The sequence below is a fragment of the Haliaeetus albicilla genome, chromosome 14 (genome assembly GCF_947461875.1).
Source record: "Haliaeetus albicilla chromosome 14, bHalAlb1.1, whole genome shotgun sequence".
Lineage (NCBI taxonomy): Eukaryota > Metazoa > Chordata > Aves > Accipitriformes > Accipitridae > Haliaeetus > Haliaeetus albicilla.
The window spans coordinates 24,627,424-24,654,808 of NC_091496.1; the positions used below are offsets into that span (position 1 = coordinate 24,627,424).

General features: G+C 38.9%; 1 protein-coding gene across 1 annotated transcript in view; it reads left to right on the forward strand.

Annotated features, from left to right (window-relative positions):
* The window catches only part of ATP6AP1 (ATPase H+ transporting accessory protein 1), a 56,861-nt gene that overhangs the window by 16,893 nt on the left and 12,583 nt on the right, over window positions 1-27,385 (forward strand). Inside the window, exons 4-7 of the mRNA XM_069802015.1 lie at window positions 452-645; window positions 1,701-1,744; window positions 6,927-7,012; window positions 27,023-27,264. Coding sequence (XP_069658116.1) covers window positions 452-645; window positions 1,701-1,744; window positions 6,927-7,012; window positions 27,023-27,264 — 566 coding nt within the window. The remainder of the gene's footprint in view (window positions 1-451; window positions 646-1,700; window positions 1,745-6,926; window positions 7,013-27,022; window positions 27,265-27,385) is intronic.

A 27,385-nucleotide genomic window follows, 5' to 3' on the forward strand; every position in this document is an offset into this window, starting at 1 on the left:
AGTATGACTCTGCACTGAACAGAGCTGCTGGAACTTGAGGTGTCTGACATCGGTCCTTCGCACCTCTGAGGGCATTTAGTTAGCTCATCATCTGGTGAGCTTGGCTTCTGGCAGCGTTCATAACCTGTCTCTCCAATACATTCTTAGCTTGAGAACTTCTACGTATCTGTCTCTCCTCTTCCACCACATGTGTGGAAAGGACAGTAAGAATTTGGTGTCACTGAGTGCCTTAAGCTTGCCCCAAGAAGGTGCAGGAATAAGAGGAACCCAATTGTCCCTTCACTGCCCCTTTCCAGGAGCAGCCTGCAGCCAGCATCAGGCTAGTGAGAACTCAGGTAGTGTTTACCATGGTGGTTCCTCACCTTGAATATTAGATTAAGGATACATTAAAAAAAAAAGTTTGTGTTTAATTATTAAGCAAGTAAACAAACTGTTCATAAATTTATTACAGGAAATTCTTCAGTCTTCTCCTTCATCTTTAGTTTTGCCAGCTGTTGACTGCAAGGCTACCAAGTATCTTCTGAGCTTTCTTCTGGAGTCAGGATATTGGAAGTTAACAAACGTAACTAATCTTGATGTCTCTCAGCTGGAAGTGAATACATCTGAACCACACTTATTGGTGGTTCAGCTACAACCACTTGTCAGGTAGGAGCTTGTCACAAAACTGACCCACATGTGTGCTTGATTTTTAAAGCTTTTGAAAATGTCACGTGTATTCAGGAAACATAAAAACCAAAGTGGAAGCTTACAGGGTTAGCAAAGTTGTGTTTCTTGCAAGGGTGAATTGGGTGTTTTTTAAAGTCCCCTGATGAGCTAACCAGGTGTAATAGATGAATTATGTTGAGAAAGTCAGTCAGGCATTGCTATTTTGTCTGCCTCATTATATGAGAACAAAAGGACAACTAATAAAACTAAATGGCAACACACTTCTAGTAGAAAGGCTGAATTATTTTACGCAACACATGATTAACCTGCAGAATTAATTGCTAGGAGCCGTTCCAGGGGTCAAGAAACCTAGCAGGATAAATAAGCAAGCAAATAAACATACAGACAAACCTGAAGTTAATATGAATAAAGAGACTGGTTTCCATCACTCTAGAAGGAAGAGGAGGGCTATAATTCTTCATGTTTCTAGACCTATGACAACTGTGATCTAACAGAGATAGAGAGAGACTGTTCCTTCAGGTGAATGTATATTTAGAAAATATAAAGCATGGGTGTATCGAGTCCCTCTGCTCAGCTTCTCCTGCTCTTTCTTCTTCCCAGCCTGTTACTTGGGCATTTGTACATGTCAGTATACGGTGCGTGTATCAATGGGTCCTAAGGAAGTGCAATTATAGCTATCATGTCACTACACAAAAAAAGAGGTGGTATCCATTTTAAGGAGGTCACATACAAGTGTTACACAAGGGGCCAACACCATATGAAAAGAAAGCTGCACAGAGATTGGTCAAAATAACATCACTGGCTTCTCTGCAGCTAAGGAAGTTTGAGTGGTTTGAGGAATCAGCTGAAGATGTGGTCCTTGCACTATTAATGGCTTTGCAGAAGAAAAATGTCATAAGGAGGAGATGGGAGAATGATGGGGGCACTGATGCTGACAGTAATCCTTTTACCAGTCAGTATCTTTGTACATTTCCAGTTCACACTGTTCTTGCCTAGAAAGATTTTTAATTCTTTTTCTCCCACTCTTTTTGTAGTGGTTTAAATGAGATTTCCACCCTGGAAGCAGTTGCTGAAAATGGTAAGCAATATGACCAAGATATAACTAGCATTTCATCATTTAAGCCCATGTTTTCACTTGAGCAGATTGTATTCTCTAGTTCCTGGGGTTTGCTTTAATATTACCATTTAAAAGTTTTCTTTCCCCCCCATCCATAGTACTTTCAAGCAGTCAATTATCATAGTGTTGAAGTACTGAGTGTCTGATTCAAAATCCACTGAAATGGACACAGCTCTGTGACCTGAAATGTAATGGTAATTCACCTCTGCTTCAGGCATGGGCCTTTGCTCATGCTCTGAGATCCCCCAGTTCAGAGTATGAACCCTGCATCTCCGTGCAGCTTGGACTGCCTCCTTGCATCTTACCTCACACACCAGGAGCTGGAGGTGTCAGGTTCATCCAGCACTTTGAAGGTCTTGGTCTCAACAGAGGGTGTCTGAATGAATACGAAATGTTCTAGTCTTTGTAAAACAATACTGATATCCTTCACAGCCTTTAATTTTAGAGTCTTTTATTGGTTTTCTTGCCTAGCATCTGGCTGAAAAAGAGATGCCGTACACTGAAGAGGCCCCGAGAGGCATCTGGGTTTTTGCAGGGCTTTTACTTAGTACTCTAAATTCGAGATCGAGTTATAAAGTCTGCAAATCACCGTAGTGGTAGTTTCAGGGACACACAGTGCAGTGTAGCGCAGTGTAGTAGGCTGACAATTAAACAGTGTCCTTAGTGCCTATGATTGTTTCTGCCCAGAGCTGGGGCTGTAAAATCAGAAACAGATTTGAAAATCAGGGGAAAGTACCTTAGTACTGAAATCAGTGGTGTGTCTTTTTCTCTTTGTTTTTGCACTACTCCAAAATGAGTGTGTTTTTTATACTCAAATAAGCAGCTGGATTTCCATCTCTGAATTGCAGAGGAGTTGTTTAGTTCTCTTTTCTTGTCCCCAGAGCATCTTAAATAGGAAAAGCCTTGACTTAATGCTGGCCTTGGCTAAACATTAGCTTTTTCTTTATAGACACTTCTTCCATCAGCTGGACAAACTCAAGAATAAGCTTCCCAAACTTCATCTCAGGCCACTTTGTTTTGGAACAGCAAAGTTAATGCTGGATCTGTGGGATGATGGAGGAACAGGCTATACCAGCTTTCCAATTAGTGTCAACTAGCTGTTATCAGAAAAAAGGTGTGTGGATCAGGGAAGATGTTCCACTTTGTATGGCCAAGTGCAAAATCTGCACTTAGTATTCTGCGTGTCAGCTGTACTCTAGAAAAGTGGGAGTGTGGGCTGAATCCTCACCTTCTGATTTATTTGCCAAAGCAGCCACTCAATTCATTGCTGAATAAAAACTGGAAATAACATCAGCAGGAAGTTTTAATTCAAATGAAAGTTAGTGAGCCACAGTTCCTTAAACTTATCCCCCTGAAGGTCTGTGCAGGAGATGGGAGAGCGTCGGAAGAGAGGCATTGCAGAAGTAGTAAAGTGTCCCAAACACAGCCTTCCAAGTCATGCAATCTTGGGTCCAGCAGGTCTAGATGTCTAGGTACTGTTTGCGGCACAACCACAGTCATTTGCCAAATATTACTGTCAAGACACCCTTCAAGGTCAGAACTGCTTGCGAGGTCATGAGTTATTGGTGTTTGTTATGGAGGGACTGCTGCTAGATCCTACCTAGGTAAGCAATGTAAAATACTATTTGTCACATACTTGCTATGTGACAAGAGGATTGTTAACCCATAAACATTGCTTGTAATTTTTTTTTGTGGTACCAGCAGTAAACCTATAGAAAAACAATGCAGACCTGTAGTAGGATGCCTAGAAGTTCACAAAGCCTCTTATGTTTGTCACAGCAACTTCTTTCCTTTCTGCTGTAAAGGGTTTTAAAATCCGATGTAATAAAATGTCAGAGAAATCTCTCCTGCTGTTTTACTCACTGCAGACAGGAAGCTCTGTAAGACAGAACAAATGGTCTCAGATACTGCCCAAGAGAAATGTGCTGTTCTGAAATATCTAGAAGCTGGAGTAAGCTGAGGTTTTTAGCACGTTATTAAAATGACGCTCATTACAAAATCCAAACTGGAATTCAGAATCCAAATCTGCTCAAGTTTCAAGGGATTCAGACTTACTGCTTTCTTTATGCTTCTTTTTAGTATTTCTTTTTTCTTTCTTTTGCATGCAGTAGAGTTCGACATTATTACTCATTTTTTTGCCTGTTTTCCTAAACGTTTCTCTGCTCAGGAGGAGGTTGCATTCTGTCATGTCAGTCTTACCTGCTGGATCCAGCATACCTCAAAATCAATGGCAAAGCTTCCTGTGACTTCATCGGCATAAGATGAGGCTCTTTAATTGCTATTGCATGTACTCCTTTTTCCACTCTGATTCTCAGTGCATTCCTCTTTCTGCTCTTTCTCTTCTTTTCCATTTCCCCCCCTCTCATCTTGCTCTTTTCTATTCTTTCACTCTTGTTCATAGCTCGTACTCTTCCTTTCTTTTCACTTTTCTCCTTCCAGAACATTTCTTCTCATTTAGTTTCTTCCATCCTTTCCATCCACGTGTAAAATCACACAAAGAAATTAAGGTGGATTAGAAATTAATAATAGCACTAATCCTGCACTCCCTGGTGAAATTCAAGGGATATGTCTTCAGTGAGTTGGAAAAAGGTTTAATCCTTCCACCAAGGCAGAGATGCAGGCAGTTATGCTAATTGAAGGTGTTACCCTAGTGTCGTGGTTTAACCCCAGGCAGCAGCTAAGCACCACGTAGCTGCTCACTCACTCCGCCCCCACCCAGTGGGATGGGGGAGAGACTCAGAAGGAAAAAGGTAAAACTCATGGGCTGAGATAAGAACAGTTTAACAGAACAGAAAGGAAGAAACTAATAATGGTAATAATACCAATAATAAAACAACAATACTAATAAAAGGATTGGAATATGCAAAACAAGTGATGCACAATGCAATTGCTCACCACTCACAGACTGATGCCCAGTTAGTTCCTGAGCAACAATCCGCCACCCAGCCAAGTCCCCCCAGTTTATACACTGGGCATGACATCACATGGCATGGAATACCCCTTTGGCCAGTTTGGGTCAGGTGCCCTGGCTGTGTCCCCTCCCAACTTCTTGCGCCCCTCCAGCTTTCTTGCTGGCTGGGCATGAGAAGCTGAAAAATCCTTGACTTACTTAGTATAAATACTGCTTAGCAACAACTGAAAACATTAGTGTGTTATCAACAGTACTCCCATATTAAATCCAAAACATAACTCTATACCAGCTACTAGAAACAAAATTAACTCTATCCCAGCTGAAACCAGGACACCTAGACCAACTATATTACATTCATAATGTTTCCTTGATCCATGCTATCTAAAATAATTAAAAAAAAACCCCTTCAATAGAGCCACTCTAAAATCACTCTAACATCAATATCACCATCTGGAGATGCCTCTTGTTCCATTAAAGAAAGAGCCTGAGATGACTAATGTTCCCATGTAGGCATGTAATTTAGGTGCTTTAAAATACTGTGGACAATCTGGACCCTTTTCCTTGAAGAATTTGCAAATACTTCATAAGCAAGGTAGAGTTTTGATCACAGGCAAACAAAGATCTATATCAACTCTGCTGTCATAAGGGTGTTCACAGCAGCTTCTCTGAATGAAGGAATTGCCTCTAGAATCTTCCTAAAGGCAAGAGTTATAGATGTTACTGGTAACTATAGTTACACGGAGCTCCTTACTGAAGTGAAATGCAAATAACGTGTTATTTCAGAAAGCAATTGGTTCCTTTAATGAAAGAAAAAACAAAGACAATCTATGCGTTTTTCTATGTATTATTTTTTCTTCCACAAATTTTAGCTGAGGCTGCTGAGAATTTCCAGTGAGTTGCACTCTGTGCATATAGAATACAAAATCTACATTATGTAATGCCTTGGACCTCCACACCCAATATAATTGCGGTAGTAGTACATAAACAGTTGTTTTTCTGAGTAAGTCCGTTTCTTATAGTAGATCCTTTTAGCAATAATTTTTTAGAAGGAAAATTTACATAGCTATAATTCTTGACTGATATGATGAAATAAATTTGGTTAAAACCCTGCAGAAAAAACAAGGCTTGCATTTTTACAAAAGCTAAGCATTTTACTCAGCCAGGAGACCATAATTACTGTAAATAGAAGAGGTTAAAAAGGATAATAATATAAGGTCGACTTCCAGTACCTGAAAATGAAATACAATTTCTGTAATGTATAACCTTGAAATCTGAGAAGGCTGTATGTCCAGGCTATAAAATATCCATTCACCAGACTGGTACATGGATGAGAAGTGGGAAGGCACTGAAACAGTAAATGTGGGTCAGCTTGCTTATTTCTCTATCAGTCCTGATAATAACACTAATCATGGTTCTTGATTCACAACTGTTATGTTCCTTACCATAAGCAGATGTTAAAATTTCTGCATACAGCTTGAAAACGTTTATCAGTTGTAAGTATTTGTCACAACTGCCGGTGGTTTCAGAACTAAAAGTGGATCTTCTGTAGAGGTGCTTTTGGACCTCTTTGAAAGGTCCTCCCTTACTTGACTTCCTTCCTTTTTCAGAAATATTCCACCATATTTCTCCTTTGGCCTCCACTGTAGTCAACAGCAAAATTTTCCATATGCTGTTGAGGGTGCAGAGTCAGGCTTTAAATCCATTGAAGAAAAAAGGAATATTGCTGCCAATATTATGCATATCACGCCCCAAACTAAGCACTATGTTTTGAGTATTGCTTCACAGTGATCGGTTCTGTGTACTTCGTAATTCCCAGAATACTGCTTAAGCTTTATTATTTATTTATTAACTGGTCACTTGACTAACAGTATATGCATCCTGCTGTCATCTCTTAAGTGATTTCTTCTGCTTTTGCTTTTAATTGCCCAATGTTCAACCTTTCAGGTATTTTTTCTCTGGTATTTACTTTTCAGCTTCAAAATCAGTCCTTTTTCTGAACTGTTGTAATGTATTTGTTTTGTATTTTCTCACTGAAATTTTGCATTTTTCAAGACACTGAACATGTCTTATCCCATTTGTACCTATTGGCATATAAATGGTACGAGCACCTAAATTGCTTAAATAAACTAAATAAGCTTAAACATCTAGCTCATTACCTCTCTCCAACTACTGTGGGATTTTAGCTTTCTCAGCTTACAGAGTTTGTTAAATTATACATGTTTCTATTTGTAGAAAAAATAATTGGAAGACTGACCATGGATCTGCAGGAACGAGAGATTCATTTTTCAGTAATTTATACTGCAGTGAGACCTTCAAGGGTGAGTAATCTTCGGTGCCTAGAACTGCCAGATTTTTGGCATCTAACAACTTTATGTTTACAGAGGAATGCTGTAGATGATTTTCAAGATTACACAAGCAAGCAGTCTGTATTAGATGAGGTTTTGACCAGAAATGATTGTATGATTTTTCATGTACAATAGCTACACCACATAACTATTGAAGTTTTACTGTTCTCGGAGACCATAAATCTGCCACTGTCTTCAGAACTTATTATTGTTTTTAAGGACTGTAATTTTAGATTTTTTTTTTCCATTTAACTCTAATGGTTTTATAGTAAGGTCTACGTGGAACCTTATTGAGCTTCTTAGTGTGCCTGGTCAGTAAAGAGGGAGTGTTGTTAATTAATTGAAGGCTACTAATGTATCCTTTTTTAAATTAACAAGTTTCATTCCTTTTAGTCAATGCTTGGTATTTACAACTGGAAGGTAAAGTTTTCGCCCTTGCTGATAGTCAGAACATCACTTATAGATCACATCACATTATGTTAGCAGTAAGTAGCAACACAGGATAGTTATTCATGCAGTTATCTGTTTTGTATGGCATACAGGTTGTAATCAAGAAATATTCAAATTTTAATTTTAAGGCAATTAAATGGAAGACAGTCATGCCTTGAGGATAACGGAATACAGTTTCCTCTAAGAAGAGAGGCATATGAGGGATGGGCTGTGTCTTAAAAATCAACAACTGTTTGAAAGCAAGCTATGTGTTCCAGTGGTAACACATCTGAGCTTCTAATATGAAGCTTAATTTAATCTGAATTTTAATTAAAACTCAAGATAATGTCAGTTAAGAATACAGAAGGTATAATTTCCTTGGTTTAGGCAACAGGAAAGCCATTAGTGGGATTGTCTAGATCTGGTGTGAGCACTGCAGACAGGATCTTGAGAAGATGGAGGGTTTTTAGGAGGGAACACTAAGAAAAATTCACAACTGTTCTTAACACAAGACCAAAACCTAGAAAACCTGTTTTAAATGAGTATGGAGTGAAGTCCTTTTAGCTTTTCCAAAAGAAGAGTAAGATGCAACTTGATAGCACTTCATAAATGTTCTTTAAGCCAAAAGGGGATGAACCCCCCAAAGGTCTTCTATGTTCGATCAGAAATAATCTGGGTTTTTGCAGGGAGGTAGGATCTTGAACCTCTGGCTATCCAACAAGATGATTAGAATAGTCCCTTCAGACTCTGGGAAAAGAGCTAGTTCTACTGAAGAAAAACAAGAACTTTCTTCAATAATCCACCCTGTGAAATTTCCAGAGACTGGGTTTTGAAGACCAGACTTAGAATACAAAGACAGAGCAGCATGAGGAAGCAAGCTCACCTTGATATCCTGTGCTGTATGTTTTTGTGGTAAAGGAGAGGACATGAGTCCAGGATTTTTGATCTGCCTTTTTTGTAAAATTTTTTTAACAAAGATCCAAAATAAAAATAAAAATTACTTCATTATTGTGGCTCTTTACTTTTCTTTGTTTGAAATCAAAGGGACGTGGGCATTCTTAGCTGAAAATTGCATTTAGAACAATTGGAATGAAAAATATTTTTAATTAATGAAAGAATTGGTGTCAAGAGAAAGAATTTTTTGAGCAATTTTAAAAGTTTGTTGAATTTTAAATCTATGCATACTTCAACAGGCTTTCTAAATGAAAGTGACTTAGTTTGAGCAACTGGAGCACTTTTAAATAATTAAAGCAATGCATTTTAAGATGTTCTGCATTTTAAAAAAATTAAGCAATTTAAACTTTTCTTAATTCTGTAAATTCAATGCCATATAAAACCATTTGAAACATATTTTTTCCCCTCACAATAACTTTAAGTCGTTTCAGTGCATTCAAGGTTATCAGCTTCTGTACAGTGAAAAGGCAAAATGGAAAGTACCTTTGAGGGTTCATTGGTCTGTACATTTGCATGTAACTTCTTAGTATGTATTGCATATCTTTGGCTGTGCTTGAACTGCAGGAGGTGTGAACTGTTTCACAACCCTAAGCTAAAGGACTAACTACCTTTGCTTAAGCTATAAAGACTATATTCCATGATCTAGAAGTTACAGGGTCACTCCCCAGTGATAACTGAGATCACTATATATGAGAAGGAAAAGGCTTTGATCGTATGGGAAAAGAGTTTACATTACTTAGTACATTTGAGAATCAATAGCAATCATTAAGTATGAAAGATTTGCATTTACTAAGTTGGCTTTTTCTCATTGATGAAGGAAATGAGCTTTAAGCATGACACATTAAAAAAAAAAAAAAGGCAGCTCCTTCTGATCAGGTAAATTAATTTTATGCAGTGAAGCTCCCAAACACTGGGGCTATGAGATACTTCTCGCCTGATAGCTCTACCTCCTTGCTATTGGGCAGTTAATGGCTTCATAGCATCATCTTATTACATTCACTCATTCTTCCGTTGCCTCAAGCAGAGAAAAATAAATGTGAGAAATGCATATATTGGAAAAGATTCCAGACTGGTATTGGCTTTGCAGAAAGTGAATTAATGAGACAGGAAGCAAAACTCCCCTATGATTGAGTCTCTTTTCTGATTTGATGAGAAAGAGCTGTGTAGTTTAGTCAGTGCAGCCACAGATCCCTTTGGGCTATCATAGATATCAGTTAATTACCCCAATGCACGATGGAGATTTATTCAGGCTGGTTCTTGCTCTGTTCCACTTTCAGCATTTGAAGCTGGAAGACAGAATTAAGACCCTGAAACAGAGGCTGTTTGGTGACCTACATGAAATGGTTTCACTAAGCAGTTGATCATTCCTCTGGATATCCCATCATGTCATAAAGGAGCTGCCTTCCTCCAACAAGGCTACTGCCATGTCTTGCAACTCTTGTTCTAAAAGGCTTTGCTGAGGTCTGGCTGAGTTGGGCTGACATTGGGAGTGATTTGTATCACATAATTCTGGGCAAGTGAAGTGTAACTGCCTACATCTGAAGTCATCAACCAGGGTTCTCCTTATAATCAAAGACTTTTTAGGGTATGATCCTTCTGACCTATTTTGTAGGGGACTGCTGCAGGATGAGATGAAACTCACCCTTCATAATCTCCTTTGTCTCTGACAACCATAAAGGCAGTCCTCATGCTTAGGTCAGATCTCGACATATACATTTAGTCAGACAACTCGCACTCAACGTTTCTCATCTTTTCCATTAAAAAACCAGAAACTTATCCCAAGAATTGAGGAGTCTCCTGCCAAGACCTTTCTTCCCTTTGAAACTCATTCGATAGCTTGTTTTTCTTCAGGAGAATCAAACCCCTCTGCAGTCCCTTGTTCCACTCTGGCATCAGGAGATCTTATGAATATATGAATTTTTGTGTTCTTGGGGACTATGATCAAAGTCACCCCTCTACTTGTGCTTGCTGCTAGTTAGTTTTTTGGCTTCTGGTTGTAATGCATAATTTTACCTGTGCTGTTGTAATTGAAGAGGTTAAAAAGTCTGCAGTGATTGAAAGACAGATATGCTTCAAATCATAAACCTCATCACATTTCCCATCCTTCAGATCCTCGTGATGTCCATGTCATATTTTTACAAGTTTCCTTCTGAAACTTCTGCAAGACAGTTTCATAGTTGTTTCTTCCCAGTTAGATTGAATGCTGAGGAACCACATGTTGTCAAAAGGAGATTTATGGCTACTTCCCAGCTGATATTTATTTTGCTGACTCCACTTTTTACAGATGCATTGTGAAGTGCTGTTTAAACTTTCTCTATTGCCTCCACATTTTCAGAGAGTTTCAGCTACCGTGGGCTTTTGACTGCTTCATTCTACAAGCTGTCTCCTCTAGTTGGCATTTAAGCATGTTGAGTCTTTGATCCCACTCAGAGCCAAGCAACATGAGTTACAGGAATTTTATTCAGCCTTAAGTAACATGGGCATCTGCAGCGCAAGTGGTTGCATTTGACTCTTGAAAAGTGTCTCTTGAAGGTATCCTCAGGTGCTATTGATGTGCACTCCAGCTGAAAAGAGTATGAAAGAGTTTTATCTTCTTTGACAAGTGCTTGTGGTTGCATTTTCTTTGTTTCTGCCTTCTACCTAATGCATTTTTTAAAATGCATTACATTTTGCAGCGCTGTGTCTTCCACTTACATCCAGCTCCTCTCTTTTTTGTTGACTGTTCAGTTCATCACTCTGAAGAAACTAAACTCTGCAACAGCCACCCCACTGACTTCACGGCTTCTGATTAATGAAATGCTTTTAACCATTTAATATACTCAAACATTATATAATGGGATCTTTCCCATGAACCCAATGTCATAAAAATGCTTATAATGCCATTTGCTAGAGTTGGAGTTGCAGGGTGGATGTTGTCATGCATCCTTGACCATGGGAATTGCCTTATTCATTTACTCTTGTATTTTTTACATTTGAAGGAGCAATTATAGTTTGACATAGTATAATAAAGCATCAGTGCTTCCAACCTAAAAGAAGAAACCACAAGAATTCCTTATCCTTTAGTTGTCTCCTCTCCCCACTTAAAGAATTCCATTATAATAAAAAATAAACTTTAACTTGTAGATGAAGAATATGCACTTAATTATTTCCTAGCTAACTCAGCTTTTTTCCTACTTAATAGAGGTAGAGTCTTTTTAAATAATTACAGAAGAACTGCTTAAGACTGGTTGAAGCCAGTTAGGTGTCACTCTAGAGTGAAAAAAATGAACAAACATTTAGCCAAATTAGCTTGGAAATTGGACGCAAGGATGAGAGAAATGCTTGCTAGCAATTCTATATGATTCATTCCATGTGTTAGTGGGGAATTCAGGGAAATAACTGAAAACTAGTGTTTTACCTTTAACCCTAGACTTTGCCCTAGGGCATTAAGATTCACTCACTTTAAACATTTTTGCAACTTTAGCTTTCATTTTATATTTATGTTTTTATATATGTATTCTTATTGACTTAACTGGGAAACGAAGAACAGCATAGAACTAAACTATTATTCTTATCTGATCAGAGCAATCTTTTTTATTTTCAGTTGCTAACTAACTTTTTAAGGCATAGATGAAGCCTATACAGGTGTTCTGTACACACCAAATTAAAAAGTGGTGAGGGCATTTAAAGCCAAGGACCAGGAAAATTTGAGTGGGGGAGGGATGATAAAGAAGGGTACAGGGGAGGGTGAATTCTGTCTTAGGAAAAAAACAGAAATTGGTAAAATGCAGGTATAAAAATAGCAAAGAATATTCTTAAAAATATACAGGCAGAGGTCATAAACATAATAATTTAGATCAAAATAAAGGTTTAAGGCTAAAATAGGGTAGAATAAATAGAATGTGTAACTGTAAACAAGCATATTGATATGGCATGTTGGTAGGCATGTTATATTCTAGGAATATAGAATCCTACTCTAGGAATAGAGTCTTTGAAGACTGAGACGAAACACAGCATCCAAGTGACATGATTTAACCTAAAGATTTAATCCTAAACCTGAAATGATCCATATATCTGTGATTTGGTGAATTGCCTGGTAAGGTCCTGTAATTATGTTGACTGACTCTGTCTGTAGATAGTATTCAAACTGTTTAAATGCAATGTATTAAAAGCTCAAACTATACATCAAAAAGCATTTTTGAAACACAAAGAAGAACTCAGAAAAATGAGTGACAACACAAAGCCAAATGAGCCTGTTAGTTGATAATCTCTGTGGTGGAACACAAAGAAGTTCTCACTTCAAAGACTTTTTTCCAGTAATCATCAACACTCAAAAACTTTTGCTGTTACTGATGTGGTAGTAGAAGAGATTTCAGAATAAATCGATAAAATTAGTAGTATCGTATTAGCAGGGTCAGATAATTTTCACCTAAGTTTTAAATACAATTAAAATAGAATCTACAAGACTATAAATTGCCAAGATTTCTAATGTATAATTTATAAATTATAATTTATATAATATATGTATACATAAAAATTATAAATTAGTTTGGTCTTTATCCCAGAGGAGCGGGAAGTGGCAAGTGTGACATGGGGTTTAAAAAGAGGCTTCATATCTCTGAACAAGTACAGCCAGGAAACATATGTTCTGTACTGACAAAATTGGTTGAAACTAAAGTAATAAATATGTGCATATATGAAGAAAATACAGTATGGATTTGGTGTTCTTTGAGAGGCATAAAATACATAAGTAAAAGTGATCCAGTTGCTACAGTAAGAAAGGTAAAAAAGTGAAATTATTTTGGGACAGAAATAAAAAAAATAAGGGTAGAAAAAAAGGATAAAACCAAAGGATCAGCATTTACAGTGGAGAGTAATTACCAGTGATACCTGTGCTGTTCAACAGAGTCAGCGTTAGTATGGAAAGGGGGCTGAAATCCAAAGGTGCCAGAGTTTGCTGATACACTGACAAGTTGGAGAAACCACTCACAGCACTGCGTTACTGGGTGATAAAATGACAGATGAAATCCAGTATGAAGGAAAGTAACACACATAAGGAGAACCTTAAATAGACATATTACACTGTGGTGAGTGGATGCTATTTCTCAGAAGAGAGATTATGGTGCAAATGTGGGTAGATCTCTTGGAACATCCCAGCAGTCAGCGGTGGGATGGATAGTGAACAGTGTTACCAGTCATTTGGAAAGGAGGAGGGCAAAGTAGCAAGCGTCAGTTAGTTCAGTAAGTCCTTGGTGGGTGCAAGTCAGCCAGTGGAATAGTGTGTGTGATTCTGGCCACCCCATCTCCAAAGGCATACAGCAGAACTACAAGATGAAAATATTTTAGCTAGGAAAATTGGCAATTCAAGAGGTAAATAATAAATAAAAACACCAATAACATGAACAGGCTAAACAGGAAACAATTATTCACTGTCTCTGGCCAGTATTCATGATTATCACCGCTCACAGGCCATAATGTAGGAATTCAGGAGCACTAAATTCCTTTAAAGAAACAAAATTAACGAGTTTTGGGTGGCAAAAGTGCATGGACTTCAGTGATTTGGTGAACCGATTAAAGAAAGACAGGAAGAAAGGATGGAAGGTAGATCCTATTACATGTGTTCATCTGAATGCAACCTTCAGCTCTGAAGGTTTCTAACCCAAAGATTACAGAAATCGAGGAGGGTGTCCTGGGACAAGTATTGTTTGTATTTACCCTTTTCTTATTTTTAGCTGCCAGTTACTATCAGTAGTACTGGCAGTGAGCTAGGTGGACCTTTGGTCTCACACAGTTCAGCTGGTCTTGTGTCTTGGCAGTGGAAGGTTGGGATATTGGCATAGCATTTCTCTGGGACAGGAATGTGAAAGGTAATATGTAACTTATTTAACTAAAGGCCATGAGCCAGAAGAGGCAGCCAACAGGCTAAACAAAGCTCCACTAAAGGAAACTCCCAGACTTTCCTGCTCATGCTCACCTATCAGGTTGCTGTAGAATTGCCGCTTTTGAAAATGAAAATAATTACCACATCAAAAAACATGATCGCTGCACATAAATCATTGTTCTACTGGCAACCAGGAAATCCATAACAAAAAGTGATTGAGTCAGCTGGAAATCTGGTAGGTAGCACCCCAACTTGGTGCAGTTTTCCCTACTTTCAGTTAGTGAAACGGGATTCTCAAGATCCCTGTGATTAAGGACCTGCATGTTGCCTCCGGGGAATTTGAATCCTTTCTCCATTCATTGCTGCCACTGAGCACAGAGACTTGTATCTTCAGCACCTTCTCCAGGTACCAAAGCCCATAGGCATGATCTTTTCCAGAGGCAGACATGCATTCCCAGTTTGGGGAAGCAAAGGGTTAGAAATGGGAAATGATCCCATCCACTCAGAGGATCACAGCGTATGTCTCTCCTCCCAACATGCTCCTAGGGTTGAAGAACCAGGAGCTTGGTGCTGTGTGGCTACATAGCCCCCGCATGTGGTCAGAGCAGCCTTGACCTAAACATCTACCTGCAGTATTTTTTGTCTTCCTTCCCATTGTAGGGAATTAAATGAATAAAGCTGGTAAAAGAACCAGCTGGTGCAACCACAGGCATGCCGCATGCACTGGCAAAAGCATTTGCAGCCCGCACCATTTGATTTCTACTGCAGCCTCAGTTGTCTGGGCTAAAGGAATAGACATTAGAGAAACAAACACGCACTTTACCAACACATGACATAAAAATTTGCCCGTAATTGGTAACATGCAGATTCCTGATCCTTGGAAGTGTGTGAGATCTGATGGGAGAATAACAAACCCCCAAGTTTTAGTGCATCCAATCTGTAACACAGTTAAGATTAGTTAGAAGAAACCCAGATTATTTCATTTTAGTTTCAATTGGCATATCATATTCTATCTTTCTTTTCATTTTAGAAAACAATTCATTGACTTATGTAGTGCCACAGAATGTTTCGATTTTAGAAATTCAGTGTTTTGTGGTAGGAAGACATTTTGTTGCACAGTTCTAGACCTGCTATGTTTATGCATCTAGTGGTTGTGTTTTTCTCTACTTTCTAACTCTTACCCTGCCTGCGATCCCCTGAAGTATTAGACTGTTTAAAGCCATCAGCTAATGATTTTCTGCCATTTGAAACAGAAAAGAGGGGCCATCATTATTCATACACAGCCATTGTGCATATGCACCCATTAAACTCATAAGTACAGCATACATGACTCTAAAATTAGGATAGAGGATAATTATTTTTGTGTAATTTTCAAGCATATTTATGACTTAACAGAGAAATATATCCTTGCTTTAGTGATGGATAGTTCTATTGAAATGTTCTCTCTAAAAGTTACTTTTATTAAATCCTATAGGCTTTTCCATAAAAATTTGTGAACGTGGAATTGCATGCAAGCCTCTATTCACAAAGTTTGCACATTAGAGCTTTAGCAGACAAAGCTATGAACCAGGCCAGGGTGTTAATAAAATGTTGACAGAGTGTTACAGCAGCGTTTGTGTATTGAAATACAGGTCTTTTTTTCTTTCTGAGGACTGTATTACCCCATTCCTTGTAGCTGACAACTTTGAATTGGATTTCAGTCACCTAATATATGGTATCTTTCTTTTTAGAAAGTTGCCTAATTAGAAAATTGACTGATTATAAAAATTTGTGGTGCTAATGTCTTTTGAGAAAATAGCCGCGTACAGTCAGACCCCTGTGCAGTCACCTGGGTTAGCCCCAGTCAAACTACAGGAGACCCAAGGCAATGGTGGGAGGGCTCTGGGACTCACCAGTTGACCCCTGGACTGTTTGCTGGGGATGCTGTAAGAGAGGAGGCAAATTTGCCCAGCATGAGTTGACAAGTCTTTGTTTCTTCCTGGGATCCAACTTAGTATCACAGTGCTGTACTGTTCCACGTAGGCTTACCAGCTCACTTCAACCTCACACGGGAATCTCTGTTACTCGGTTGTTGTATGACATATGTCCTTAGTGTCACTGGTAGAGAAAAAAAAGGCAAGAAACTCATCCTTTTCCTGCCAAAATGCCACAGGCCTCTTATTTAATTTGTTAATGGAAGTACTGCTGTAAAAGCCATAGATAAAGTGGTGCCTGACATAAAATTTCATATTACAGGGTATACTTTGTTCTTGTTCTGTCCTTTTCATTTTACTAAAATGGCAATGTTTACAATTTTATTGAATCATTGCAGCTGCTGTTCTGTGACGGGATTTCTGGTTTAGCCCAAATGATCGAGCGACTTCACAGATAGATATTTAATGAATCATAAAAAGTACCATCTACATTTTAGTGCACTACGGTATGAAAGTTAAACCCCAAGTATTCTAACAGCTAGATGTCTCTGCCTCTGGGGCTTTCAGCCAAATCACTCGCAAAATCCAGGAACAGAATAACAGGATTTCTTGCCTTACCTTAAGCAGAACTATTGCAAGGTGAATGTTGGATCCCATTTTGCCTCCTCACTGTTGAAAACTCCTTCCTCCTCCCCAACACATGATTTCCTTATGACCCTAACGATATTCCTTGCTACTGCTCCACAGGTTTTCTCAGGATCTGAACTGCCAGCAGGAGCAACTGATGGTGGTTGAACCAAATCCCCACCCAGGCTGCCCATTACCTGGCATTGAAGCTTGGCTATGGTGTAGGCACAGCAATAAGCATCAGGCTGCTAAAGCAGTCCCACAGGAGTGCCAGAAGGAAGTTGGTCTTTGTTTTCTAATACCCCTCACCTTCTAAAGTTCAGTTCTCCAAAGTCTGATATCAAAGCATCATGACAAGGGTCAGTAACTTCCAGCCACAGAGGTAGCAGTTACACCTAACTGCTGGCAAAGGTTGTATGCTTTGCTCTCATTTTGTTTTAGTTGATGGGCTAGAGACTGGTAGGGGATGAAGGAAATTATGAAATTGAGATTGATGACATTGGCAGAGATTTATTAACTGAAAGTGTTAACTAGGCTTTGGTGGAAAAGTTTGTGTGGAGACAAACTTGGAAGAGGAAAAAGGGTTTATCAAGAGAAAAGAAAGTGTGATAATCTCCTTCAAAAAAGCATGGATGTTATTTCTATGATTAGCTTTGCCTAGACTTTCTGATGTGGGTTTCTTTATATATGTAGCTTCTAGCTTACATACATTACTGTCAGAAAAATTAAGTGGATACTGAGTGCAAGAAAGCAGAGCAGAAGGTAAGCACCTTTTCATTGATTTTCTGTGAAAAAAATTGCTTGTTTAACTTCCCTGTCAAAGAGATCCAGTTTGCTAGAATCATTGGTCTTTGCCTTTTGATTCAGCAAAACTGGGAAGACAGAGCCAGACTCCCCTTACAAGTTCCTGCAGTGCAAGTTCTGGCTTTCTCTGTTTTCTCCAGAAGAGTCGTCACACACAGATGGAGATGCCAAAAGCAAAGAACAACATTGTCACATTGAACACAGTATTTTTACAGGGAGAATCTGACCATCTGAAAAACATACTGGTATTTAAACTGTAATTTATTACAGACAGACCTGAGGAATTGTAAAAATGATGTGTAACTTTTTGAAGTTAAAAATTAATTTCCTCGAAGTATCAATAAAAATTTGAAGTGTAACATGTAATACTATCATCCTGTCCACACCTCTTTCTTCAGGTTAGAAAAAAAAAGGGAGACAAGCTCCCCAGTTTTGCAGATGAGTCCTCCAAAGTGCTGCAGCATCAAAATATTAAGTGGAGGGAGGGAGACTTTTATGGATCTTCAGATTTTTAATTTCCCTGTGACCAGCCTACATCTAGGACAAACAGTGCTGGCAACTCTCCCAGCACCATGAGTAACATATTTTGGCCCCTATCTGCATTTTTCAATTAGGTAACCCACCAGACCCTAACCTCAGTCCAACCCTCCCTACATATATCTGTTTCCTCTTATTGCAGCAAAGGCTCTTCATCCTTTTCCACATCTCCCATGGCAACTTGGATTCCACATATGGACATAAGAAAGTGGGGAAAAAACCCAGTTGGAGTGGGTATTTCCCTTAGCAGTGTAAAAATTATGTAAAATCTGTAGCTTCTTTTATCTTTATGGCAGAATTGCCTGAAACAGGGCACAAAATGTAACGGTAAAGCTGGGGAGACTGGCATAAGCAAATACTCCCTGAATGATATATCTGGTAGATGCCTTTCAGGATTAATTCTGTTTTACAAAGCAAGCTCTTAATACAATTTTTTTCTTCTCTTTTGTATATTAGATTGAAAAATCTGATTAGCTAAAAGGATGTAAATTAGTTTTAACACTCTGGCAGATGACCAAGACATTGTTTTCATTGGGATAATTGTATTGGGGTTATTTGTCTTAAGTGAAATTTAAAGTGGAGAATTAAGTGTAGCAGCTCCTTCCACTGCTACTCCAGCTTATACATATTCTGTTTTACTTTCTAAAATCAAGATCTTTTTATAGGCCAATTCCTGCTCTTCCTTAAGGTAGCTGAAAAAGTTTGGTACAAAAACCTGGTAAAAGTTGGAGCGGGAAAATAACCAGAAATATCATCATTTTCTTCAGAAAATTGGGACTACTGTGGCATTTATGGTTGTGCTTGTATGTCCCATACATGCAAAAATCCCTTGCCTCATTTTAAGGTCTTTCAAGCAGAATGATAATCATAAGTGCTGCCTCACAGCACCTTCCTCTGCTCCGGGTTCTGTCACGTGCATGGTCCCTGCTAACTCACTCATCTCTGCACCATATTCCGTTGCACAGAGTAGTCACATTCTCTGTAAATGACAATCAAGAGATCTCTTATACACTTCAGTGCTGCAAAAGGACAGGCCTATGAAGAAACACAACTAGCCATAAACATAGGAGCTGACACTGCAGATTGTGTTTACGCAGGCCACTGAACTGAGCAGTATAATAAATATTTTAGTTTTATTGTCCCTTCTAACAGAAGATCTCCAAGTGCTTGGTCATGACTTGGATACTCTCCACAACCCATAACAGTACTATCAGTTATAAAAGAGAACATTATCTTTTACAGTGAGATCATTATCTCTTACAGTGAGACTTATATTTTGACTTTGGCATTCGTGTCCCAGCCTTGCTTTTGTGAAAAACCCTGGGAGATGCACAAGACTGGGTAGGAGCCAAGTGTCACGGTCCCTGAGCCATTTGGCTTGCTGGTAGAAGTATGCATGGTTGGACAGGAGAGCCATCAGATAGTAATGTGAGCCAGTAAGCTTGGTCACATATCCTGCAGGGCACTAAAATGATAGAAATCATTATTAATAAATGATGGCAATTGATATAATGTACCTCATTTCTGTGCATTCTTTTCCCCCTGCTTTATCAGAATATTAATAAGGGAAAAAAAGGTGAAGGATTCCTCTGGGCAAAATGTCATGCTATTGACATTTTATTCTGATGTCTTGGTTAAGCTTACTGTTGCTTTACAAACGTGAAATAGCATAGAATTCACTTCAGTATGATAACAAGCAGTGGCCTAATGATTCCCTACCAGCTGCTGAAGTGGAAGTGAGAAGGACAAAGTATAGTGTTAAGGAGGAGACTGTTTTCTGGAAGTTTAATTTCCATTTTTTTGAGGGGTCCATTTCAGTTTCAGCAATGCAAACTTAACCCTGCATTGAAAACATTTTTCTTTGTGTGTGCTTTTAAGTATGACCACTTTAAACTTCTTCTCTCAGTCTTCTTGTAAATGCCCTCAGTTCTGCATTCTCCATCTGGATCTACCTGTAGATCCATGCAGTCAGCAGGGAAAAGAATGAGATTTCTGAGAAATTCTCCACTTCTGAGTATATTTCCACTCTACTCTTTCTATATATGTGTATGTGTGAATGCACATATGTATGTAAGCAATGCAGGTATCCAAGTCCATACTTATGCCAAGTATTGTCATAGTTCAATTATACATGGATTTTGAATTAGATTATCTTTATTTTAAAGCATGTTTCTCTCTTTGCTTATAACTTAGAACAAATTTTCTATTTTGTCTTTCACTGAAGAGAAGCACATTACATACATGCTTGCTTTTTCTACATAAACTGGTGATTCTGCTCAGTTTAAAGTTTCTACTTGGGAAAAAATTCATTAATGTTGACAGGAAATATGTCTGAGTAAAAAATGTAAGGGCTTGGCTCTCACAATCCAGTCAGCTTACTGCAGCTTATACATACATACAAAAATTGATTTTTCTAAATGAGGTTTCTAAATTTTCCTGAATCTATTCAATGCACATTTTTACCTGCTTTGTTTCTCTTGAAATCTATATTGTAGCTTTACCTCATGCTGTTTGCATTGAAGAGCATTAATGTGGAAGGAAAGAACAATTTCAGAAATTGAATTCTGGTTCTGATAACAGCAATTACTTGGGATTTGTGCAATCTTTAGATACATAAGTTTTACTGTATTATATGCAAGTTATAAAATTCAGGTGATTTAGTATAAGCAGAAATTTCAAATTTGAAAAACTGCCTTAAGTTGTGATAACCTACCACCTTGAACAAGATAGGTAAATGAGCAAGAAAGGTGTATTGTAATGAGCTTCTGATAATTCCTGATGAGCTAAGCATCTCCACTGGAAATGTTTGGGGGATTTTGAGTATAACTAGGTCACCTTACAAACATTCCTGATGGAAAATACAGTTTAAACATCCTCTGGGTTCAGTTGCAGCAGAGTATAAATTTTGTCTCTGTCAGTTTTAGAAGAATGCAAGTCAAAATTTGTTGCAGGTGGGTAAGATCCTTTGCAAGAGAGCACAAAAGACTGTAGTTGCTGCATCAAAGCTTGCATCTGAATTTAAACTTACTCGAAATTTTGTGCTGCTCTGAACCAGTGGGTTTTTTCAGCACTATGCCTAATTTCATAGCTTTGTAGGTTATGGACAGACAGTATCTCATGGTTCACATTTTGTACTCATAAATTAATTCAAACAATAGGACTTGGAAAAAATAGTAGGTAAAATATGTGTAGTTCACTTAGTAGGCAGGAAAATACATCCTAACAAGATTGAGCTTCTGTATCTTTTGAAAACTAGGAATCGAGACCTTGACCATTGTGATGAAGCAGGGTTCCTCATCCTGTGTGCTACTCAGGTCATGCTGAGGTCTAGAAGTGTAGATGATGTAGGACAGAATCACACAGAATCACAGAATAATTGAGATTAGAAGTGACCTCTGGAGGTCATCTAGTCTAACCCCCCTGTGCAAGCAGAGCCACTTAGAGCCAGTTGCCCAGTACCATGTCCAGTTGGATTTTGAACACCTCTCAGAATGGAGACTCCACAACTTCTTTGGGGAACCTGTGCTCAGTCACCTTTACACAGAAAAAGTGTTTCCTGATGTTCAGATGGAATCTACTGTGTTTCAGTTTGTGCCCATGGCCTCTGGTCCTGTCACTGGGCACCACTGAAAAGAGCCTGGCTCCATCTTCTTTACAATCTCCCTTCTGGTAATTATATGCATTCATGAGATCCCTCTCTTAAGCCTTCTCTTCTCCAGGCTAAACAGTCCCAGCTCTCGCAGCCTTTCCACACAGGAGAGATGCCCTAGACCCTTCCTCATCCTTGTGGCCCTTTGTTGGAGTGTCTCTGGTATGTCCACATCTGTCTCGTACTGAGGGACCCAGCACTCTGGGTGCAGCCTCACCAGGGCTGAGTAGAGGGGAAGGATCACCCACCTTCGACCTGCTGGCAATACTTTGTCTAACACAACCCAGGATACCATTAGCTTCCTTTGCCACGTTGCTGGCTCATGTTCAATTTAGTGTCCACCAAGATCCCCAGGTCCTTTTCTGCAAAGCTGCTCTCCAGCCAGTTGGCCCCCAGCATGTACTGGTGCCTGAGGTTGTTCCTCCCCAAGGGCAGGACTTTGGACTTCCCCTTGTTGAACTTCATGAGGTCCTGCCAGCCCATTTCTTCAGCTTGTCGTGGTCCCTCTGGATGGCAGCACAACCCTCTGGTGTGTCAGACGATGAAGCAAGGACAAACCCTGTCTCCTCAAAACAGAGGGAGACTGCCTGAGGTTTATACAGAATGCAAGATTCACCACATCTAGGGCCAAAATTGAAATTATATTTTAAGATAGCCTAAAGGGGAATTAAAAAACAAAACCCACAAAACATTGGAAATCATAAAAATGTAAACAGTTCAAACTCTCAAAAATAGAGATAATTAGTAACTCTTTTCTTAATGTTCTGGATTTTGACAGCTCAAAGTACTGTTATGTTACAGTCTTGCACTGACAGATGAATGAAATAAGTGTAATCAAATACATTCTTTCTGCTTGCTGTACATGTGATTCTATAAATTTGACACTGCAAAGAACATCTTTGTGGCTATGCCAAATTCTAATGTTTGCCTTTCAAATTTTTGACCTTTAGCAGTGAGATACAAGCAGCCGTTGCCTGCATCACAGATTTGTGGTACAGTATCTTTCAGAAAAACTGAGGTATTAGCAGGGGTGGTGGTGATGCTGTCCGTAGTGAGGCCATGATACTACGTCAGTTAGAAAACATGGAGGAAAACTGACCTGTTTGCGTGGGAAGGAAACTGAAATGATAATTTTGGAAAAAGGATTTGAAATACACTGATACTTGGCTGGGATGTGAATGCTGAGTGGCTTCTGATGTGCCACAGTCAAACCCCAGCAAGCAGCATGATCTGCCATTCTGCGGGGAGCAGCACCCCTGCACTCAGCACACGGCAGCCTCCTAGCATTGTTTTTTAAATGATATCTTGCAAAAAAAAAATTGTAAAAAACCCTGTTAAAGCAAATTGAGAAAATGCAAGCATACAGTCAACCTGGTATCCTGTGAAAAGAATTACTGATGGTACATTATGGGTAGATGAAGTTCAAACTACCAAAACCAAAATCTAGTTCAGATAGCAGGTATTTGTCTTATGGTAGCAGTTGGGGTGCCTGCCCTCCCCTCCTCGGACGTTACACCTCATGATTCAGACCATCAAAAGTGACCCAAAAGGATTCTTTGACCTCCCCTTTCACAATGTATTTTGAGCTTTTGTCTATGCCTGCATGCCCTAAATATTTTCAAGCTCTTTTCTGTGTTTGTGAAGTTTAATACTATTAAGCAGTATCTGGTTTGTATACTGCACTTTTTTTTTAAATAGAAGCTAAGATTTTTATGTAGTTTTCTGATTCCAACACCTGGTTTAATCGTGTTATGACTAAATTTGGAAAAATTACCATTTGTCATCTAAGTAGGGTATATCCAGAGAACGCACTGTATCGCACAGCGCAGTTTGGGGGCAGGAACTAGGCTAAGATACAACCTAAACAAAGAAAGGGAGTGGACCCTTCTTCCTCCTCGCCTCCCTCCTTGAAAGTGCAGAAAGACCTTCCCCTTCCTCTGGCTGTTACAGTAAGAGCAACAACTCCACAGAGAAGATGTGGTCATAGACCCATACTGTTAGAAATGAAAAGGAGCAACAAGCACCACCAGGACAGTTTTCTTGTTCTTGATGTGCACACCTAAACATAGCAATAAAAAAGTCAAGAAGTACAAGACTGGAAAAGAAAGCATAACCATCTGTTGAACTGATAACCCACAAATCCCACGTTGAAACTAGTGTGAAAAGTAGCCTGCTTCTATGATTCATTACCATTCATCATTTCAGCCAGTGAAAATTTTATTTTCCTAGTATTTTGTATTTTTCTCATATGTGTTTGCAACCATTCAGTTTACATTTGTTTGCAATTTCAAATGTATAGAATGGCCCCAATTCTTTTTTCTTGTCTCTAGCTATTCTATTTTGGAACAGCCAACAAAACCCCAGCAACAACAACAAAACAAATGAATAATTTTGGATGTGAGGTCTGTTTGCTTTGAAAAACATCAGTATGTTGGTGCATCAAAATGTTGCCAAATTAACTGTCTTTCTCCTTTCCAAGAGAGATGATTCTGAATTAGGAGGCTTGCAAAATAGATCAAAGGGAAGAATTTTGTCCAGGCTACTTCTATTGCAGGTTCAGTTGGTAATTACAGTGCTCAATTCTGGTCTAGGACAATGTAAATGGCAGCCTTTATTTTCTGTATCTTATTTAGTCAGGTCTTGTGATTGTTCACTGCATATCTGAGATCAAATATGTCATTGATAAATTCAGAGGAACCCTGAGGAACAAGACAGTGACTCACACATCCCATGGTTCAGATTAGGTAAAGGCAAAGGGGGCACTAAACAACAGAATAAAATATGGTTTGATGACTGACAACACTGCCACTATGGATTGCTCCTAAATAATCTAATTTGATTTACAAGAATTCCATGTAAATATAATCCATTTCTCAAGGAAGTGTCTTGTCATTTATAGTTTAGCATGAAATATATGGCACGGGGAGAATGATTTCAATTCAGTAAGCTCGTGTTTGTGCAGCAACAAAAGAATGAGAAGGTGTGCCTGCAACAGAGAGGCAGGGTGTACCGGGGCAGCTCTCACTCCCACTGCAGGTCAGCTGGAAGGAGCGACTGCCGCCTTCAGGTCTCCAGTGGGTCCCACATTGGGGTGTTTCAGAGATCCTCCTTCCAGCCTCAAGACTAAATTTTCTTGAATCTCTGTGAGGTAATGTGTTCTGATTGCAAATGTGCCAAATTACCTCACCCACAGGAAACTTAGAGAAATGCATCTCCAGGTGGAAGGGATGAAAATACAGGCTGGTAAGTGTTTGGGGGGACAGTTCTGCAGGGAGCTGATACTTTCAGGTTCCCATTTAGTGTAGTCATTCTGCCTGCCTATAGCTGTGCAGGTAATGAGTCTCTGGGCTGCACAATCCATGACCACTTGTATTTTCAGCCGCAAATGTGACCAAAACAAAGCCCGCTTTTAGAAATGTTTCTGGCAAGCTGTGTTGCCTCCTTTCTCCAGCATGGGTAAATTTGTTAAAACAGGTTTAATCATGGGAAACTAGTGGATTTCTTAGTCCCTGACGCCCCTTCTTCACAGGCAAGTACTCTTTCGTTTTATATGCTTTTTCAGAGACGAAAGGGAATCTTTATGTGAGAGCTTCATGACAAAGTACTGGCAGCAGAGCAACAGAAATAACGCTGTAGTCTCATGATTATATTCTAATAGCTTGCTTTTTATTTTAAGATACTCAAACCTAATCCCCCAGGTTAGCCCAATCACAGTCTCCAATGTAGCATTGTGTTCAGCTATTAGCAGGTGGTTTTTAAAGCCCTCTTTAGATGATACACGGGGCCCACATAGTGAAGTCAATTGTTAGACAGGATATAATTTAGACTTCAGCTCTTCCTCTCAGTTTGAAATAAAATGATTACATTTCAGGAGAGCCTAAGGGAAGATTAAAAGTTTTATATCAAAAGTTGAATATTTTCTTTTGTTGTACACTCTTCTTTTAAAGAAAATGGTATTCATTTAAAATAATGCATGTTCTGATGAATTTGAAAAGGCACTACTCTGAATTAAAAAGAAGTTCATAAAGTATGCATGTATGGGAGAGGAAGATTGCAATCTTCATTTGAGTGTTTAGTCAAAGGTTTTTAACGCAGCCCATTCTGCTTTGTTCATAGAATGAGGTATCCGCAAAGATGCGTTGTAAATAACAGATGGCCCATAGCGTTTAGAGAGCAGTGGTTAAGGTGACAAAATCTTCTGGGGCACCTCTCCACAGGCAGGTTATAAAGCAATATTATAGCCTCTGTTCCAGACTGGAAAATGGTCCTTGCCTGTCTTTAAACCCATTAAAAGTGGTTCCAGGCAATAGCTCCACGTAATTATAGTTCTGGTAACCCCTGTGATGCCTCTCATTTCTCGTATCCCAAAGTTATCCAAGGGCAGAGGCCACTTGTAGAATACAAAGTTGTAAAGCTGACATGGGTCTTAAAAATAGATGGACTAGCCCAGATATGAACAGAGTAAGAAGTGAAGAGTAAGATATGAACAACAGGATTAAGTTACCATCTGATAAGGTCGGCTAGCTTTTACCATTGATATCAGAGGGGCTGTTTTACCAAGGATGCCCTGGGCACATTTGTAAAAAAGCATTACCTATTAAAGGGAATTCCTGGAAACTTCCTAAAAGCCAATGTGTACATGCAGTGAAGTCTCTTGTAGGAGTTCACCACATCAGCCAAATGAGCATAGATCTTCTTCTTCCAGAAGCCATCAGAAGAGTCTAAATATAACACTGCTGTAGTTAAGTAGCTTGCTTTCACACCTGTTAAAATGAAGAGTGCAAAACCTGTTATTGTTACTAATGGGGGTGGTCATTGAACTGGCAAGTTGAAGTTTTCTTGTGATTTTATTGCAGAAAAAAAAGTTAATTTCTTTCAGTATATTCTTCTGTAAAAAAGAAATCAATTCTTTTACCTGTTAGCACTAATGCATACTACTATTTTAAGGCAGCATTAACAACATGGGTTTATGTTCATTTGCCTAATATCAGTGGTGCTTGTTTTCACATGTGGATACCTGACCATGGGAACCTAGGTTAACGCTACCACATTAGCCTCCATACTGCCAATTAAACAGACAATAATAACTATTGAGGTTGACTGAGGATTTAAGAAGGATGGGTGCTCATGGTACAGAATGGTGAAGGTCTGTGTTCAGTTGATATTATCTCTTGCAAAGGATATGAATTGTTAATGTGCTGTTATTCCAGATTTCTAGAAGAACTGATGTGGTGGGGGAATTAAGACGACAATTAATGGCCACTGAGGAAGACGACAGTTTATCATATCCTCCTCTGAATGTGACCACTGGAAATGATACATGCATCCTTTTTTATGCTAGTAATTTCAGCCTCAAAGCCAACAGTTCCGTTCTTATAGATCTGACAAATGCAACATTTGTAATGCAAAATGTGGATATTTCTTCCTCTGAGTGCTCAGACATCAACACAACGTGAGTAGCACAAGAAATTTTATATCATAATACATGTGATTCTGAAAACTAATCAGAAATGGTGCAATGTCAAGTTAATACTAATTTAATTCTCTTCTTCTAAAGCATCCAAAATAAAAAC